Source organism: Somniosus microcephalus, chromosome 2 (assembly GCF_052327205.1).
Source record: "Somniosus microcephalus isolate GS21.2 chromosome 2, FLI_Smic_1.0, whole genome shotgun sequence".
Taxonomy (NCBI): domain Eukaryota; kingdom Metazoa; phylum Chordata; class Chondrichthyes; order Squaliformes; family Somniosidae; genus Somniosus; species Somniosus microcephalus.
In genome coordinates, this window is record NC_140988.1 from 155,122,247 (window position 1) to 155,142,431 (window position 20,185).

Sequence of the window (20,185 nt, forward strand, 5' to 3'; positions counted from 1 at the left end):
GTTGTTGGGGAGGGTTTAAACCAGCTTGGCAGGGGGATGGGGACCTGAGTGTAGATTCAGAAGGGAGAGAAGCAAAGCTGGAAATGGAAAGCAGTAAATTAATAAGTGAGTTTGGAGGGCAGAGGAATCAAAGGCTAGAAAATAGACAACAAAGGGGTTTGGCAGTGCTTAATAATGGTATATACTTCAATGCAAGAAGTCTAGTGAATAAGGCAGATGAGCTGAGGACACAGATAGACATGTGGAAGTATGATATAGCTATTACTGAAACATGGCTGAAAGAAGGGCAGGAATGGCAGCTCAACATTCCTGGTTACAGGGTTTTCAGACAAGATAAAGGGATAAAAAAGGAGGGGGTTTCACAATATTGGTTAAAGAAACAATTACAGCTGTAAGGAGGGATATGATGTTAGAAGGACCATCAAATGAGGCCATATGAGTTGAACTGAAGAACAAAAAAAGAGGCAATTGCACTGCTGGGAGTGTACTATAGACCCCCAAATAGTCAGAGGGAGATAGAAGAGCAAATATGCAGGCACATTTCTGAGAAGTGAAAAAACAATAGGGCAGTTAATAGGAGGGGATTTCAACTACCCCAACAATAACTGGGGTAGAATCAGTGAAAAAGGTATAGATTGCGCAGAATTCTTAAAATGCATTCAGGAGAATGTTTTTAGCCAGTACGTAGCAAACCCAACAAGAGGGGGTGGTTCTGGACTTAGTTTTAGGGAATTAAGCTGGGCTGGTGGAAGGGGTATCAGTGGGAGACCATTTTGGTGATAGTGATCATAATTCAGTTAGATTTAGCATAGTTATGGAAAAGGACAAAGAAATCAGGAGTAAAAGTTCTCGAGGCCAATTTTACTAAGTGGAGATGTGATTTACCGAAAGTGGACTGGAAACAGCTACTTGAAGGTAAATCAGTGTCAGAGCAGTGGGAGGCATGGAAGGAGGAGATAGTGAGGGTTCAGAGCAAATATGTTCCCACAAAAAAAAGGATGAGACTCCCAAATCTAGAGCCCCCTCGATGTCAAGGGGCATACAGGGTAGGATAAGGCAAAAAAAGGGAAGCTTATGTCAGATACTGAGAGCTAAATACTACAGAAAGCCTAGAGGAGTATAGAAAGTGCAGGGGTGAAATTAAAAAGGAAAGCAAAGAGGGCATGAAAAAATATTGGCAAATAAAATGAAGGAAAACCTTCATAAACTTCTGAGGGACAGTATGCATCGTCATTTAGAAAGGCACAGATTAATCAAGGGTAGTCAGCATGTATTTGTTAGGGGAAGGTTGTGTCTGACGAACTTGATTGAGGAGGTAACGAGGGTTGAGGAGGGTAGTATGATGTAGTCTACATGGATTTTTCAAGGCTTTTGACAAGGCCCCACATGACAGACTGGTCAGAAAAGTAAAAGCCCATGGGATCCAAGGAAAAGTGGCAAGTTGGATCCAAAATTGGCTCAGTGGCAGGAAGCAAAGGGTAATGGTCAACGGATGTTTTTGTGACTGGAAGGCTGTTTCCAGTGGGGTTCTGCAGGGCTCAGTACTAGGTCCCTTGCTTTTTGTGGTATATATCAATGATTTAGACTTCAATGTAGGGGGCATGAGTAAGAAGTTTGCAGATGATACAAAATTGACCATGAGGTTGATAGTGAGGAAGAAAGCTGTAGACTACAGGAAGATATCAATGGACTGGTCAGGTGGGCAGAAAAGTGGCAAATGGAATTCAATCCAGAGAAGTGTGAGGTAATGCATTTGGGGAGGGCTAACAAGGCAAGAGAATACACAATAAATGGCAGGATACTGAGAAGTGTAGAGGAACAGAGGGACCGTGGAGTGCATGTCCACAGATTCCTGAAGATAGCAGGACAGGTAGATAAGGTGGTTAAGAAGGCATATGGGATCATTTCTTTTATTAGCTGAGGCACAGAATATAAGAGCAGGGAGGCTATGCTTTAGCTGTAATCTAATTAGTGTTTTATATAGTTCAAGTACTGTACAGTTCTGGTCACCACATTACAGGAAAGATGTGATTGCACTAGAGAGGGTACAGAGGAAATTTACAAGGATGTTGCCAGGACTGGAGAATTTTGGCTATGAGGAAAGATTGGATAGGCTGGGGTTGTTTTCTTTGGAACAGAGGAGGCTGAGGGGCGACTTGATTGAGGTGTATAAAATTAGGAGGGCCTTGGATAGAGTGGATAGGAAGAACCCATTTCCCCTAGCAGAGAGGTCAATAACCAGGGGGCATAGATTTAAAGTAATTGGTCAGAGGTTTAAAGGGGAGTTGAGGTGAACTTTTTTCACCTAGAGGGTGGCAGGGGTCTGGAACTCACTGCCTGAAAGGGTGGTAGAGGCAGGAACCCTCATCACATTTAAAAAGTACTTGGATATGCACTTGAAGTGCCGTAACTTACAAGGCTACAGGCCAAGAGCTGGAAAGTGGGATTAGGCTGGATAGCTCTTTTTCAGCCGGCACAGACACGGTGGGCTGGATTTTGATACTGGCAGCGTGTCGGTGGTTCTACAACTTTCGGGGTTGTAGTCCCGCCTCCATAGAGTTGTGGCCAACCCACGCAATTTTCACTTGATTGACCTTGTTGAGCCCGCCCAGCGGGCTCAGCAGGCCAATTAAGGGCCACCCGGCAAAAGGTGACGTCACAAATTGACATTTCATCTGTCAAGAGCTTTTGACAGATGCAATATTAACGTTTGACAGCTCTTTGAAGCTGTCAAATACTGACAATCTGTACTCCAAGTTAATTCCTTCCTCTCAGGCTGATTTAGAGATCTCTCCAGAACAGAAAGCTGAATGCTGCAACTTTTGACAGCTCGTGGCCATTCTGCTTTCTGTGCCGGTGAGATGAGGGACTCCCGAGACCTGAAGGAAGGCTGTAAAGGGAAGAAAAGGTAAGTAAAACTTCTTTAAACATTTTACACACACCAAACACACTTACCTCTGCACTCATGCACCCATCACTCACCTGAACACCGGACATCTCGAACCCTCCAACCAGTCAGCCTGACGGTCCGCCTCGCTAACTTGGCGTGGTTTGGAGCCGTCGGGAATCCCACACTTCAGGAATAAAAATAGGGGTTAGGCTAAAAACTGCCTGTTAACAGGCAGTTAATTGGCACTAATCCCCTTCCCGCCTCGGGGAGGCGGCTCCCCACACAGGTCGGGTATCCGCCTCCTTTGAAACTGGCATGGAGGCGGGATGGGTTCGTGCCCCCCCCCCCCACCCGATTTCGAGATTTTAACCCCCCACACACCTCCAATCCCACCTCCACAGCCCAATGAAGATCCTGCCCGATGGGTCGAATGGCCTCCTGTGACATAAATTTCTATGATTATATGAATTCGCCTCTAACGCGCCCACTTCCAGGTTTAATGGAAGTGTTTATAAATTGAATATTTACTTAGCTCTCAATTTAAAGTCTCCAACAGACGTTTCCCAGGACTCAGGAAACTGACCAGGGAAACAGAGGTGAGATTGACTCACAGTTCAGGTGGGTACTTAACATGTCATTACCCCATCTGAATAAAAGCTAACTTATTACAGCTGGTGTCTCAGTTCCCTCTGGCAAACATTTGGCAGACAGTTCTTGTCTGGATAAAGCTGTTTCTCAACTTTGAAGGCTTTCAAAGTGACAAGAGATCAGGATGGGTAGGCGCATTGAATGTGTTTGACTATACATCAGAATCATAGAAGTTTACGGCACAGAAGGAGGCCATTCGGCGCATCTTGTCTGTGTCGGAACAGGAAGACCATCACCATCTATGGCAGCAATGTTGTGCTGTGGTAGAATCAGCATGTGCACAGGAGGGAGGTGCACAAGAGAAGGGCTTAAGTCGCAGGAAACACTACCCACGTCACAGGGTTTACAGAGAGAGGCTCAGCTTCCTTGACCTCTTGGGAGAATAATGCTTCTGCAGGCTGAGGTTGTTATGTCAGGTGGTGCCAGACATCTGCAGCCTCCTAGAAGACGACCTGGTGGGCATGCACTGCCAGTAGCCGTGAAGATCACCACCACCACCCTCAATTTTACTTTACCTCTAGTTCCTTCCAGGGTGTTACCAGAGACATATCAATGGTCTCGCAGTCTGCTGCACATAAATGCATAAGACAGGTGATTGATGGATTGTTTGCCAGGGCTGGGAGTTATGTAAATTTCCCGTGATAACAATAGCCAGAATAATGGGCACTTAGATGGCGCAGGAGTGCTACAACGAGAGCAACATGACCACCAGGTGTCATCAGAATGTTGAAGATGCACTTGTTGTGCCTAGATAGGTCTGGGGGTGCCCTTCAATACTCGCCAGCGAGTGTCCAGAATAATAGTGGTATGCTGCGTCCTGCACAACACTGCAGAGGATTGCTGTTGGAGGATGAAGGGACTCTCCACTCATCTTCGGATAAGGAGAACATAGATGAGGAGGATGGGACATCCATCACCGACCAGCCGCTTACATTTCTGCCTGGGATACCCTACAATGTCCCCCGTAAGCTGCACTGCCTTCTGCGCAGCCTTGCTCCCCCACTGCGTGGCCCATTCAAATTTTTGCGCATGCGCGGTATCTACAATGTAAAAGCCGGTGAGCGGCCTGCGCGGTACCTTGCAAATGAGCTTAGTGGGAATACTGATGCCCTAATATTGTGAAGGTTCACCTAGTGTAAAACATAAGAAATGGAATCTTGCATTCCGCTCCCACCGTCAGGACCACCCCCATCCCTTTGCGCTAAACAAATGAAAGGGCAAGTTGGCACTTAAACACAATAATGGGCATGTGTATACCCTTGGTGAATTACAATTTCTTGAACTTATGCTTCCTACCGCTTCTACGTGGTGCAGTCTGTTATGTCCGTGTATCTTAATGTTGTGTCCTTCAATAATTAGACAACAGACTGCAGGGAACGATTCAACAGGTGTTTACTGAATGAGGGTTACTCTAGAACTAAGTGTACAGATCACTACTCAGGGTTTATATACATGTGTGGTCACTGCCGGTACTACAGTATACAGGAGCTGTAAAAAGTAGTTCTCTCCCTTAAGGTATATATACATTACATAAATTACAATTCCTCCCCTTTTAGATTAACAGTACCATAATACTCATTTAACAATTAACATTTTTAATATACAATGTTATATGAAAATAGTCCATTCATATATTCAGTCTCTGGGGAGGCTTCCTGATTCTTTCTGGATAACGCCTTTCCCGAGTGTCTCGCTCTTGGGGCGGAGGCAATTCTAGCACCCTGTCGTCAGTTGATTCATCAGCTTCCAATGCTATTGTTTGAGGTAGATGCGACCTGTACGTCGGGTTCCTCACCAGGTACGTATGGCCGAGACATGGGGTTGACTCGTTCCTGTGACTCTAGGATCTGGTCAGCATGGCGTCTCACAATGTTCTCCCCAACATCCACTGTGTACATTAGTGGCCCCTGCCGTGTGCATATCGTTCCTGGTTGCCATTTCTCTGTTCGGTAGTCGCGGGCCAAGACTGGTTGCCCTACATTGAAGCTCCTTGTCGGCTTCTCATTGATGTGCTGGAATTGCTTACTCTCAACATCTCTTCGTACATTTGGTCTGAGCAAATCCAGACGAGATCTCAACCTTCGGTTAAAGAACATCATGGCCGGGGCCTGGTTGGTGACTGCATGTGTCGCATTTCTGTAGGCTAACAGGAAATTGTCCACCTTATGCTGCAGTGGAATGTCGTCATCGCACATGGCGTTTACTGCTTTTTTAAAAGTTTGTACGAACCTCTCAGCCAATCCATTTGTGGCTGGATGATACGGGGCGGATGTGTAATGCCTTACCCCATTCCTTTTCATAAATCTTTGAAACTCTTCGGACACAAACTGTGGTCCGTTATCAGAGCAAATCTGCTCTGGCAAGCCGTTCCTGGCAAATATGGTCCGTAGGACTGCAATCGTTTTCTCTGTAGTGGTTGAGGACATTTTTATCACCTCAGGCCATTTCGAGTGAGCATCCACTGCTATTAAGAACAGAGTCCATGAATGGACCAGCAAAATCAATGTGCACCCGTTGCCATGGAGAGGAGGGCCACTCCCATGGGTGTAGAGGGGCATGTGGTGGTGCATTTTGGACCTTCTGGCATCCCGAGCAGCTCTTTGTCAGGTCCTCGATTTGCTGATCGATCCCCAGCCACCACACATAAGCCCTAGCAAGGCTTTTCATTTTCACCCCTCCCAGATGACCTTCGTGAAGCTCATTGAGCACTCTCTCCCTTAACTTGGGTGGAATTACCACTCGGGATCCACACATCAAGGTCCCCTGGCATACTGACAGCTGTTCTCTTCTGGATGAGAATGCTGGCAACAGTGAGTCGCCATGTGCTAGCCATCCCTTCACCGTCAAATCATATACCCGAAACAGTGTCGGGTCATTTCGGGTCTCCTTCTCTATACCAGCGTTAGTTACTGGCAAGCATTCAATTATAGTCGAATGAAATATTTCGACAGGATCCACTGCTGCTGCTTCCTCCGCAGTAGGCAGTGGCAGGCGTGATAGCCCATCAGCGTTTCCATGCTGTTTCGTGCCCTTATACTCGATTTCATATTGGTGCGCCCCTAGAAAAAGGGACCATCTTTGTAGCCGTTGCGCAGTCATCACTGGAACGCCCTTCTTTGGATTAAAGATGGAGACAAGTGGTTGGTGGTCAGTCAGCAAGGTGAACTTCTGCCCGTGCAGATAGTGATTGAACTTTTTCACTCCCCACACTAGGCTGAGGGCCTCCCTGTCAATCTGGGCGTAGTTACGCTCGGCTGAGGTTAGTGATCGTGACGCAAAGGCTATTGGCCTCTCTGAGCCGTCCGAGAATTTGTGCGACAGCACCGCTCCAATGCCGTAGGGTGACGCATCACATGCCAACCAAATTGGTAATGCCGGGTTGTAATGGGCCAATACCTTTTTGATGTGATTAGTGTTTTGCTCTTCTGGAAAGCTCGTCTACATTCGTCACTCCACTTCCATGGCACCCCAGTTTGCAGTAGGGTGTTCAGTGGGTGTAGTATTGTAGACAAATTTGGCAAGAACTTATGGTAGTAGTTTACCAGCCCGAGGAACGACCTCAGTTGTGACACATTTTCCGGTGCTGGAGCCTTGACTACTGCCTCAATCTTCTCTAGGGACTTATGTAACCCCTCTTTATCGATAACGTGGCCACAATACGAGATCTGTTTTCTAAAAAACTCGCATTTGGGGCGGTTAACTCGGAGCCCATATTCCTGCAATCTAGTGAGCACCTGCTCCAGGTTGGCAAGGTGATCACTGTCATTTTCGCCCGTGACCAGGATGTCGTCCAAATAACACTGGGTCCCTGGGATCCCTTGCAGGACTTGTTCCATTGCCCTTTGCCAAATAGCCGGAGCTGATGCTACCCCGAATACCAGCCGGTTGTATTGGTAGAGACCTTTATGGGTGTTGATTGTGAGGTATTTTTTTGATGCTTCTTCTACCTCCATTTGCAGATACGCCTGGGCCAGATCAATCTTAGTGAAGTGTTTCCCTCCAGACAGTGGGGCGAAAATATCTTCAATCCACGGAAGTGGATATTGTACGGTGTGAAGGACCGGGTTCACTGTTACCTTAAAGTCCCCACAGATGCGAACCTTCATTGGTTCCCCAGGCGTGCTGCTCAATGACTTTTTCATCACAGGGGCGATGGGTGTAGCCCACTCACTCCAGTCTACCTTGGACTGTACACCTGACTGTTCCAGACTCTCCAGCTCTGCTTCGACGGCTGGGCGGATCGCATAAGGTACTGGTCTGGCCTTAAAAAATTTTGGGCTTGCGTTTTCTTCAATTTTAATCATCGCTGTCATGCCTTTTAGTGTTCCGAGTCCTTGCTGGAACACTTCTTTCGCGTCAGTTAGGATCTTTGACAGTCGCCCAGGTGTGACGTCGTCATCCTTTTTGTCAGCCACAGTCAGTGCCTGTATGGAATGCCAATCTAGCTGTATCTTCCGGATCCATTCACGTCCTAGTAGTGGTGGTCCTCCATCTGGCAATACATATAGGTCCATTTTTGGTGTTTCCTTGCCGTTATATATAACGTTCACCCTTATTTTTCCTTTGGGGTAGACTTTTTGCCCCGTGTACGTCTTCAAGACAATCTTTGTATCTCTCAAGGGTATATGTGAGAATAGCCGCTTATAGTCCCTTCGGTTTATGACTGTTAGGGCTGATCCTGTGTCCAATTCCATTTTCACTTGGACTCCTGCTATCTTGAGCGTGACCCAGATAGTTTGGTGATCCTCCGTTTTGATCACATTATGTAGTTTCAGACAACCCAGCTCCTTGCTTCCGGAGTCTGTATCACTTTTCTGTTCGTCTGAACTACTCTCCGTCACCTTATGTACCTTCTTGTACTTCTCCTGTGGAGATTTCTTGCTGCTGGTTTTCTTTCCCGACCTGCAGACTCTTGCTATGTGTCCTACTTTTCCACACTGTCTGCACACTTTGTCCTTGAACCAGCAATCATTATGGTCGTGTGTTGTTCTGCCGCAGCGATAGCACTTCACTGTTCCGTATGACATTTCATTTGTGCCATATTCTTGCGGTCTCCGTTGTATCTCTGCAGCGCCCCGTGCTGCTGCTTCGTGTGATACTGCAATGCTGAAAGCCTTGTCCAGCGCAAGATCCTTTTCTGATAGAAGCCGTTTCTGGGTTCCTTCACTTTGAAGCCCACACACAAACTTGTCCCTTAAAGTATCTGCTAGTCCCGTTCCAAACTGGCAGTGTTTCGATAGCTTGCGCAGTTCCGTTAAATACTCAGCATTACTTTCATCTTTATGCTGGTTCCTTTTGTGAAACTTAAATCTTTCTGCTATCAGCAGCAGTGTGGGGTTTAAGTGGTCCTGTAGGATTGACACTATGTTTTCAAAATCCTTTTCTACTGGCTTCTCTGGGGTTACCAGGTTTCGTAGTAAGCCATACGTTTTTGCACCCATTGAATTCAACAATACCAGCGCTTTCTTGTCATCTGGCACTTCATTCGCCTTGCAGTATACTTCTATGCGTTCGACATATGTCGTCCAATCTTCGACTTCATTGTCGAACGCTGTGATACTGCCACTCTTCGGCATTTTTGGGTGTGGTTAGACTGGCTTAAAATGGCGTCTCCCGCGCTTTCCTTTCTTCCCCACTGCGGCTTAAAATGGCGTCTCCCGCGCTGCTGCCAACGCCGCTCTCGGCGGTCCTCGTGGCAAATGGCGACGCCCTGTGGATTTCGTGCGCTGCTCCTGCGCTGCTGCCAACGCCGCTCTCTGCGGTCCTCATGGCAATGGCAGCGCCTCGCGTTTTCCTGCGCGCCTCTCCCCCGTTGATGCTGCTCGGCCCTTGAACACCGGCTGCGCTCTGCTCTCTCTCGTCTCTCTCTCCCCCGTTGATGCCGCTCGGTCCTGAACACCGGCTGCTCTCTCTCCCCCGTCGACGCTGCTCGGCCTTTTTCTGTGCCGCTTGGTCGGGCTCTATGGTCTGCGCGGTACCTGTTGCCAGCCCGTTTCGCTGGACCACCGTGACTGGAAAGCCAAGCCTGGCTCTCGACAGCCTCCCCTGCGATGCTCAAATCTCCGCTGGATGACTGGGCGGTTGCCCGTGGTCGACGCCCGTGCTTCTGGACTCGACCTTCTTCCACTGTTCTCCAGGAGCGAATCCCTGGGAGGTGATGCAGAGTTGCAGGTAGGTTCGAATCTGCCTCGTCGCCAATGTTATGTCCGTGTATCTTAATGTTGTGTCCTTCAATAATCAGACAACAGACTGCAGGGAACGATTCAACAGGTGTTTACTGAATGAGGGTTACTCTAGAACTAAATGTACAGATCACTACTCAGGGTTTATATATAGGTGTGGTCACTGCCGGTACTACAGTATACAGGAGCTGTAAAAAGTAGTTCTCTCCCTTAAGGTATATACACATTACACAGTCCATGTAGCTTCAGCAAAAGTAGAGGCAGGCTGCTCAGATCCCTGCACTGACTGCTGAGATGCTCTTGGCCAACACTCTCTGGGTTTTGGAGCCCAAGAGCCCCGCCAGAGACTGCTCCACCTGCACCTGTGCAGGGACAGACTCGGCCATTGTGAAACGAGGCAGCATGTCGGGTACTGGTTGGGGTGGAGGGGCAATGGGTGAGAAGTGGAAGTGCTTTGAGTGGAGTTCCCACTTCCATGTCCTCTTTCACCATCATCCCTCTCCTGGGCCAGTGCCACTTCATTCCTACCACTCCGCTGCAGACCAGCTTGGTGGAGATCAGTAACACGTTGTAAGGCCACGGATACGTTATCTTGTTTAAGGCGGCAGACATCTCCTGCACGGCTGTGGTCATGGCCTGCATGGACTCCAGCTGTGCTTGAAGCTCCATGGAGGCAGCCACTCTCTGCATGGCAGACATTCTCGCAATTCTCTGTGCCACCAATCCACTAGCGAGCAAGTTTGACTCCTCCATCCTCTCCGCTATTGTGGAGAATCTGCATGGCACGTCTGCCAGTACCTGGCTAAATTGCTGATGCACCTCCAGCACTCTCTCTCTCAATGATAGCCCCGGGGTTCAGCATCTGTTTCCAGCATCTGTGTCCAGCTGAGCAGAGCTTGGCGAGGATTGCGTCCACCTCTCCACAGCTGTCCCTGCCACCAGTGTCTGCTCGTGCTCACTTGTGAGGCGTGAATCACCAGGTGAAAACCCAACTAACTGTCTAAGTGGACCCACCAAAGTGCTGGTGCATGGCTGTACGTCCTGTGATGGTGCACCCTCAAAAAGAATGAGGTCCTTTGAGGAATCATCCTCATGGATGTCCTGCAACAATTGTATGTGGGAAGGCCCTGGAAGGTAAAAAGGGATATGGTTTAGTTGTGGCAAAGTCACCATCTTGACAATCACCATACTCAGTCTTCTCATAGTTTAGTCATTGATGAAATAAAGTCAGCATAGGTGTGTCAGAGATAGTTGTAATTTTGTCACCAGCCCTGTCTCTCCATCTCCGACTGAGAGGGCACAGATGTGCCAATTCACTCCAGGGCCTCCTCCTCTGCATCTATTAGCCGGACTATTTGTGGCGGCCCACCTCCAGTCTTCCCCCTCTCCCTTGCATTTGGTGCTCTCTTCTCCTACAAGGGGCGATAAAAATAGACTGGTGAGTGAGCAAAGGTCAGGTATTCACCCAAAGGATGCAGTGCATTTGGTGAGGGTGACTATGAGACAGATACATCACATTCCATAAGAATTGGGGTGAGTGGCCATGGTGGATGTATAAAGGGGGAGGTGATGAACTGCATAGAAAGTGAAGGCTTGATGTTGCTAAAAGTTGAGTGGGTGTGAGGAGTGATGCGATGGAGTACACTTGGCAAGACAGAGTGAAAGGGGGCTGGGGCTTAAACCACAGGATGTATTTGATTCAGCAAATGTACTCACTTTACCCAACCTGGTTAGGTCATTAAACCACTTCCTACATTGCATTCAAGATCTGGGCACAACTCCTGCTGCTCACCTCCTGAGATACCTCCAACCAATATTCTCCCTAATTTTTTTTTGGGTGCGCGGTCCCTGTAATGGACTGCCCGGCCCATTCAAAATTTCGCCCATGTGCAAAATGTCCCATTTAAGAAGCCGGTGACCAGCCTGCGCGGGACCTCCAGACAGCTGCGCCTTAATGGGAACATTGCCTCCAACCATTCATTCATGGTGAGAGCCGCAGGTTTTTTCCTCCCATTGCTGGTGAAATGTATGTCCTGACTGCACCCAGCAGCAATTCCAGTGATGCGTCATTGAATCTGGGTGGTGCCCTTGCTCTATGTGCACCATCCATCATGAACACCTCCAATTTCCATTTGTGGACTGTCCCTTTAAATACAGTTGACATCTCATCATGCGGGTGCGCATTACGCCTGCTGCGCAGCTTGGAGACGCGAAACCCGGAGTCAAAATTAAGTGGTTCAATGGAGTTGTGATCCCAGATTCTGACCCTCTGAATTGACTTCCGGGTTTCGTCCATGCAATTCCATCCCCCTCCCCACCCCCCCCCACAAAGCAGCCTTAAGATTAATATCGGGGCCAAACAATAGTAACAAGTAAATATCTCAAAGGGGTTTGCAACTCACAGCAGGAATTCTAGTAAATAAACATGTTCTGCCAACGACAGGACTGTGATCCAGCTTAAGTATAAATGGATCCTTTACTGCAAAAAATTCTGCAATAAATAGGATAGGTGTTTCCTTTGCAATCCCAAGGTTACAATCAATGATGTTAAATTATTTCCTCTTTCAGCAAAGCACAAAACTATTCACCAAAATACTATACTGAGCACGCTATGTATAGAATGGATCAGTCAGGTTTTAATGTCATTTTCTTTATTTCAGTAATTCATTTCTTTCTACATGATTTTTGTCATTTATTTTCCCTGGGCTTTTTTTTCATCTGTATAGTTAATGTTCACTTAGGCCTTATTTTCTATTGCTTCTTTGCTTGGTTCCACTCTTAATTATCCAATCATAGATAGACAGAGCATCTCCAGAATGGCTTCTCTTCCTGCCCCCAAACTGAGTAATAATTTGAGACGCTCCCTCCACTGTAGGTGCAAGTACTTAAAGACATTTTGGTGTGTCCTGCCATTCCAGAGGAACAGGATGGTCAGCTTATCCATGTCAAAAATAAAAGTTTGAGGGAAATCGTGCCCAAAAGCATCTGCAATAAATAGTGTGGTATAGCTAGGATGTTCATTTAATTTAATGAATGCTTTTGAAATAATTCCAAGTTATAGCATAAAATTAACATTATAGAAAGTGGGCATTACATCAGAGATTTCACCATCAAGTATATCCAGAAGTACAGCATTATGTATGTACTAGCAGCCCTCTAAGAAAATGCCAGAGCCAGTCCTAACAACCGTAGTGTTTAATCTCCATATGTGCCAAATGACTAATTTTTAAGAGACTAGTTGCAATAAGACGACAGCTGATCCCTTCCTAAAATAATCTGAGGGTCCTTCAATTTAAAATAAATCAATTGAGATAGTGCAGACAGAAATTTAATGTGGCTACATTAGCCAATGCACTAACAATAGCATGAAGAACAAATGAAACCCTGAGTGAGTTTAACCTGATCTGGTGCCTTCCAGAAGTGTGGTTTATTTGTTCTTGCCACTAGGAAATTTAAGTCAGTCTTGATTTATAATGTTGATCAGCCAATGACGGGCCCACTAGAAAAAAATAAGGCAGGACTGATTTGTTCTCTGGTCCTCAGAGATTTAGAGAAATTTATATATGCCAAATTTATTAGACCCTGGATTGTTATCAAAATAGATAAGAGAAATGTACCCCTTTTCCTCACAAGTGTGAAGAAAGTCTAATTCCAAGTTTATTAATTTTATGTACCATATAGATAAACTAATTATACATGGACTTCAGTTGGATGGCTGCTGAGATAGTGGATACATTGGTTGTGATCTTCCAAAATTCCCTAGATTTTGGAACAGTCTCAGTGGATTGGAAGGTAGCAAATGTAACCCCACTATTCAAGAAAGGAGGGAGAGAGAAAACAGGGAACTACAGGCCAGTTAACCTGACATCAGTCGTCAGGAAATTGCTGGAATCCATTATTGAGGTGGTAACAGGGCACTTGGAAAATCATAATATGATTAGGCAGAGTCAATATGGTTTTATGAAAGGGAAATAATGTTTAACAAATGTATTAGACTTTTTTGACGACATAACTAGCAGGGTAGATAAAGGGGAAACAGCGGATGTAGTATAGAAACATAGAAGATAGGAGCAGGAGTAGGCCATTCAGCCCCTTGAGTCTGCTCTGCCATTCAATGCGATCATGGCTGATCATCCAAATTCAGTACCCTGTCCCTGCATTCTCCCCATATCCCTTGATCCCCTTAGCCTTAAGAAATATATCTAACTCCTTGAATATATTTAATGAATTGGCCTCAACTGTCTTCTGTGGTAGAGAATTCCACAGGTTCACCACTCTCTGGGTGAAGAAATTCCTCCTCATCTCAGTCCTAAATGGCTTACCCCTTATCCTTAGACTGTGACCCCTGGTTCTGGACTCCCCCACCATCGGGAACAGCCTTCCTGCATCTAGTCTGTCTAGTCCTGTTAGAATTTTATAAGTTTCAATGAGATCCCCTTTCATTCTTCTAAGCTCCAGCGAATATAAGCCCAATCGACCCAATCTCTCTTCATACGTCATTCCTGCCATCCCAGGTATCAGTCTGGTGAATCTTCGCTGCACTCCCTCCATGGCAAGAACATCCTTTCTCAGATAAGGCGACCAAAACTGCACACAATACTCAAGGTGTGGTCTCACCAAGGCCCTGTACAACTGCAGCAAGGCATCCTTGCTCCTGTACTCCAATCCTCTTGCTATGAAGGCCAACATACCATTTGCCTTCTTAACCGCCTGCTGCACCTGCATGCTTACCTTCAGCGGCTGGTGCACAAGGACACCCAGGTCTCGTTGCACTTCCCCTTTTCCCAATCTATTACCGTCCAGATAATAATCTGCCTTCCTGTTTTTGCCACCAAAGTGGATAACCTCGCATTTATCCACATTATACTGCATCTGCCATGCATCTGCCCAATCGCCCAACCTGTCCAAATCGTACTGGAGTTTCTCTGCATCCTCCTCACAGCACACACGCCCACCCACAGCTTTGTGTCGTCTGCAAACTTGGAGATATTACATCTAGTTCCCTCGTCTAGATCATTAATATATATTGTGACTAGCTGGGGTCCTAGCACCAATCCCTGCGGTACCCCACTAGTCACTGCCTTCCACTTGGAAAAAGACCCGTTTATTCCAACTCTTTGCTTCCTGTCTGCCAACCAGTTTCCTATCCAAGTCAGTACGTTACCCCCAATCCCATGCACTTTAACTTTGCACACTAGTCTCTTATGCGGGACCGTATCGAAAGCCTTCTGAAACTCCAAATACACCACATCCACTGGTTCTCCCTTATCTATTCTACCAGTTACATCCTCAAAAAATTCCAGTAGATTAGTCAAGCATGATTTACCTTTTGTAAATCCATGTTGACTTTGTCCGATCCTGTCACTGTTTTCCAAGTGCTCTGCTATTACATCTTTTATAATGGACTCTAGCATTTTCCCCACTACCGATGTCAGGCTTACCGGTCTATAATTCCCCGTTTTTTCTCTACCACCTTTTTTAAATAGTGGGGTTACATTAGCTACCCTCCAATCCATGGGAACTGTTCCAGAGTCTATAGAATTTTGGAAGATGATCAGCAATGCATCTATTATTTCTAGGGCCACTTCCTTAAGTACCCTAGGATGTAGATTTTCAGGCCCTGAGGATTTATCAGCCTTCAATCCGATCAATTTCCCTAACACAATTTCCCTACAAATACTGATTTCATTCAGCTCCTCCCTTTCATTAGACCCTATGTTCCCTGACATCTCTGGGAGTTTATTTGTGTCCTCCTTTGTGAAGACAGAACCAAAGTATGTATTTAATTGGTCTGCCATGTCTTTGTTCCTCATTATAAATTCCCCTGATTCTGACTGCAAGGGACCTACGCTTGACTTCACCAATCTTTTTCTCTTCACATATCTATAGAAGCTTTTACAGTCAGTTTTTATGTTCCCTGAAAGCTTACTCTCATACTATATTTTCCCCCTCTTAATTAATCCCTTTGTCCTCCTTTGCTGAATCCTAAACTGCTCCCAATCCTCAGGTTTGCTGCTTTTTCTGGCCAATTTATAGGTCCTCTCCTTGGAGCTTATGCTATCCCTAATTTCCCTTGTTAGCCAATGTTGAGTCACCTTTTTTGTTTTATTTTTATGCCAAACAGGGATGTACAAATTCTGTAGTTCATCCATGCAATCTTTAAATGTTTGCCATTGCCTATTCACCGTCAACCCTTTAAGTAACATTCCCCAATCCATCCTAGCCAAATCGTGCCTCATACCATCGTAGTTTCCTTTATTTAAATTCAGTACCCAAGTCTCTGAATCAACTACTTCACTCTCCATCTTAATGAAGAATTCTATCATATTATGATCGCTCCTCCCCAAGGGGCCTCGCACAACAAGATTGCTAATTAATCCTTTCTCATTACATAATACCCAGTCTAAGATGGCCTGATCTCTAGTTGGTTCCTCGACATATTGGTCCAGGAAACCATCCCGTATACACTCTAGGAATTCCTCCTCCACAGTATTGTTACTAATTTGGTTAGACCAATCTATATGTAGATTAAAGTCATCCATGATAACTGCTGTGCCCTTATTGCACGCATCTCTAATTTCCCATTTAATGCCATCCCCAACCTCAGCAGTACTGTTTGAGGGTCTGTATACAACTCCCACTAACGTTTTCTGCTCCTTGGTATTTCTCAGCTCTACCCATACAGATTCCACATCATCAGAGCTAATATCCTTCCTTACTATTGTGTTAATCTCCTCTTTAACCAGCAATGCTACCCCACCTTTTCCTTTTTGCTTGTCCTTCCTGAATATTGAATACCCCTGATGTTGAATTCCCAGCCTTGGTCACCCTGGAGCCATGTCTCTGTAATCCCAATTATATCATATCCGCTTACATCTATCTATTGTTTGCAGCTAATTCATTCACCTTATTACGAATGCTCCTCGCATTAAGACACAAAGCCTTCAGGCTTGTTTTTTTAACACTCTTAGAGCTTTTAGAATTATTGTTTACTGCGGCCATGTTTGATTTATACCCTTGATTTCTCTGACTTCCACTTTTGCTTTTCTCCCTCCTGTCTTTTGCTTCTATCCTTGCTTCCCTTTCCTCTGTCTCCCTGCACAGGTTTCCAACCCCCTGCCATTTTCGTTTAAACCCTCCCCAACAGCACTAGCAAATACTCCCCCTAGGACATTGGTCCCGGTCCTGCTCAGGTGCAAACCGTCCGGTTTGTACTGGTCCCACCTCCCCCAGAACCGGTTTCAATGTCCCAGGAATTTGAACCCCTCCCCCTTGCACCATTCTTCTAGCCCCATGTATTCATCTGAACTATCCTTCTATTTTTACTCTGACTAACACGTGGCACTGGTAGCAATCCTGAGATTACTACCTTTGAGGTCCTATTTTTTAATTTACCTCCTAACTCCCTATATTCAGCTTTTAGGACCTCACCCTGTTTTTTACCTATATCGTTGGTACCTATATGCACCATGACAACTGGCTGTTCACCCTCCCTTCTCCAGAATGCCCTGCAGCCGCTCAAAGACATCCTTGACCCTTGCACCAGGGAGGCAACATACCATCCTGGAGTCTCGTTTGCGGACGCAGAAATGCCTATCTATTCCCCTTACAATAGAATCCCCTATCACTATAGCTCTCCCGCTCTTTTTCCTCCCATCCCGTGCAGCAGAACCACCCATGGTGCCAGGAAGTTGGTTGCTGCTGCCTTCACGCGATAAGCCATCCTCCCCAACAATATCCAAAGCGGCATATCTGTTTGAGGGGGGGATGGCCACACGGGACCCCTGCACTACCTGCCTGCGCCTACTACTCTGCCTGGCGGTCACCCATTCCCTTCCTGCCTGTGCAGCCTTTACCTGCGGTGTGACCAACTGATTAAACGTGATATCCATGACGTCCTCAGCATCGCGAATGCTCCAGTATGTATCCATTCGCAGCTCCTGTGCCACAATGCAGTCTGCCAGTAGCTGCAGCACTTCCCGCACACATCGTCCTCAGGGACACAGAAATTGTCCCTGATTTCCCACATAGTGCAGGAGGAGCATGCCACGGGGCCAAGCTTTGCTGCCATGACTTACCCTTTAATTAATTTAAATTAAATCAATACCACCAATTATACTACAATTAAATGATATACTTGTTTCCTAGCACTCCCGCTACACAACAGAGACCTTAGAAACTATAACCACAAAATTAAGACCTTCTAAACTTTATAAACTATGAACCTTAACTGTCAAACTATATAGTATATAAATACTCACCTGACCGTACTCACCCAATCAACTGCTTCCTCCTGCCCGCGTCACATTTTGAATCGTGACGTGGCTCTGGAACGCTGCTGCCGGTCTGTGAGATTGGTAAGCCTGTGAAAAAAAGCCCGCGAAAGTGAGTTTAAGTACTCCCTGAACCTCCGCTCCCGACAATGGCCTGTGGAAAAAAAGCCCACGAAAGGCATTTGATACTGTGCCACATAAAAGGTTGCTATGCAAGATAAGGGCTCATATATTAGCATGGATAGAGGATTGGTTAACAGACAGGAAAGAGAGTAGGGTCACACAAGATAAATGGGTCATTTTCCGGTTGGCAGGCTGTAACTAGTGGAGTGCCATAAGGATCAGTGCTTGGGCCTCAGCTATTTACAATCTATATTAATGACTTAATGAAGGGATCGAGTGTAATGTATCCACGTTTACTGATGATACAAAGCTGGGTGGGACAGTAAGCTGTGAGGAAGACACAAAGAGTCTGCAAAGGGATAAAGACAGGTTAAGTGAATGGGCAACAAGGTGGCAGATGGCGTATAATGTGGGGAAATGTGAGGTTATTCACTTTGGTAGGATGTATAGAAAAACAGAATATTTTTTAAATGGTGGGAAACTATTAAATGTTGGTGTTCAGAGAGATTTAGGTGTCCAAGTACAGGAAACACAAAGTTAGCATGCAGGTACAGCAAACAATTAGGAAGGCAAATGGCATGTTGGCCTTTATTGCAAGGGGGTTGGAGTACAAGTATAAGCAAGTCTTACTACAATTGTAAAGGGCTTTGATGAGACCACACCTGGAGTACTGTGCACAGTTTTGGTCTCCTTTTCTGAGGAAGGACATACTTGCCTTAGAGGCGGTGCAACGAAGGTTTACTCGATTGATCCATGGGATGAGAGGGTTGTCCTACGAGGAGAGATTGGGCCTGTACTCTCTGGAGTTTAGAAGAATGAGAGGTGATCTCATTGAAACATACAAGATTCTGAAGGGGATTGACAGGGTAGATGCTGAGAGGTTGTTTCCCCTGGCTAGAGAGTCTAGAACCAGGGGTCACAGTCTCAGAATAAGGGTCGGCCATTTTAGACCGAGATGAGGAGAAATTTCTTCACTCAGAGGGCTGTGAATCTTTGGAATTCTCTATCCCAGAGGGCTGTGGAGGCTGAATCGTTGAGTATATTCAGGGCTGAGATATATAGGTTTTTGGACTCATGGGGAAATCAAGGGATATGGGGATCAGGCGGAAAAGTGGCGTTGAGGTCGAAGATCAGCCGTGATCTTATTGAATGGCGAAGCAGGCTCGAAGGGCCCTATGGCCTACTCTTTAATTCTTATGAAAGGAGTGCACACAATTATGCTGGGGCAAAATCCTTAGCTCTAGAGCAAAACTATGTAATTTTAGATTTTTAAGCCCACCTTTGCTTGTGGCTTGCTCGTGCAACCTTCACAATAAATGTGACACATCTATTTCACTGATTTTCCCTACAAAAATGTGAAAGTCATTGATGAAGTTTTGAGCCTCTCAGAACAAGGCAATTTTCACAGAGCAGAATCAAGCACCTCACCATTGGTCCTTCTCTGCGGGACAATACACCAACACTTTAATCTGTGGACCTTGGGGATAATTTTAACCCAACCCACCTGGTGTGAAAGTCAGGAGATCAGATTCATCGTCTGTTTTACACCCACCCCATTTTAGTTTCCATTGACTGATAGTAAAATCAGGCAGGGTATAAATTGAGTGGCCAATCCAATCCAGTCAGGTACCCGCCCGGTGGGTTAGGTTAAAATTACCCCCACTTCTTTAAAAGGAGTCAGTCAAAAGTTTTGTGAATTGTTAACACAAAACAGATTTTGTTCCAGTCAGGCTCTAGTGATGAATCAGGTCAAGTTGCAAAATAGTTCATCTGAATAATAAAATTGATTGAATCAAATTTAAAAATAAAGTGGGTTTGCAAAGTGAGAAGAGAACCATAACTGCTTTAGGAAAATCAGATTAAAACCCAAGCTACACTGGATAATGTCAACTAAGGTGTTGACAGGATCAGTGATTTCCTTGATCAAACCTTCAGTTCAAAAAATACGACATCATACCAGATAAAGGACTTGCAACTAACTAAAAGAATACAACACCCCTTTCTGGGTAACTGCCATCACATGGCCTGGTTATCTGGCACCTGGGGTATCTTTTAATTTGGATGAGATT

The 20,185-nt window shown here is 45.8% G+C and overlaps 1 protein-coding gene and 1 long non-coding RNA gene across 8 annotated transcripts in view; one reads left to right on the forward strand and one right to left on the reverse strand.

Moving 5' to 3' along the window:
• Positions 1-20,185, forward strand: part of LOC147123036 (uncharacterized) — a 54,111-nt gene that overhangs the window by 15,035 nt on the left and 18,891 nt on the right. The gene's annotated exons all lie outside the window — the stretch shown is intronic.
• The window catches only part of LOC147123037 (uncharacterized), a 49,608-nt gene that overhangs the window by 14,714 nt on the left and 14,709 nt on the right, over positions 1-20,185 (reverse strand). For 3 of the 7 annotated variants that reach the window (XM_085964073.1, XM_085964078.1, XM_085964086.1), the window contains exon 6: positions 2,983-3,074. The exons of 3 other annotated variants lie outside the window; for them this stretch is intronic. In XM_085964073.1, the coding sequence (XP_085820199.1) occupies positions 2,983-3,074 (92 nt within the window). Of the gene's footprint in view, positions 1-2,982; positions 3,075-15,253; positions 18,084-20,185 lie in introns of those variants that run through there. One more of the 7 variants, XM_085964098.1, reaches the window with a different exon arrangement.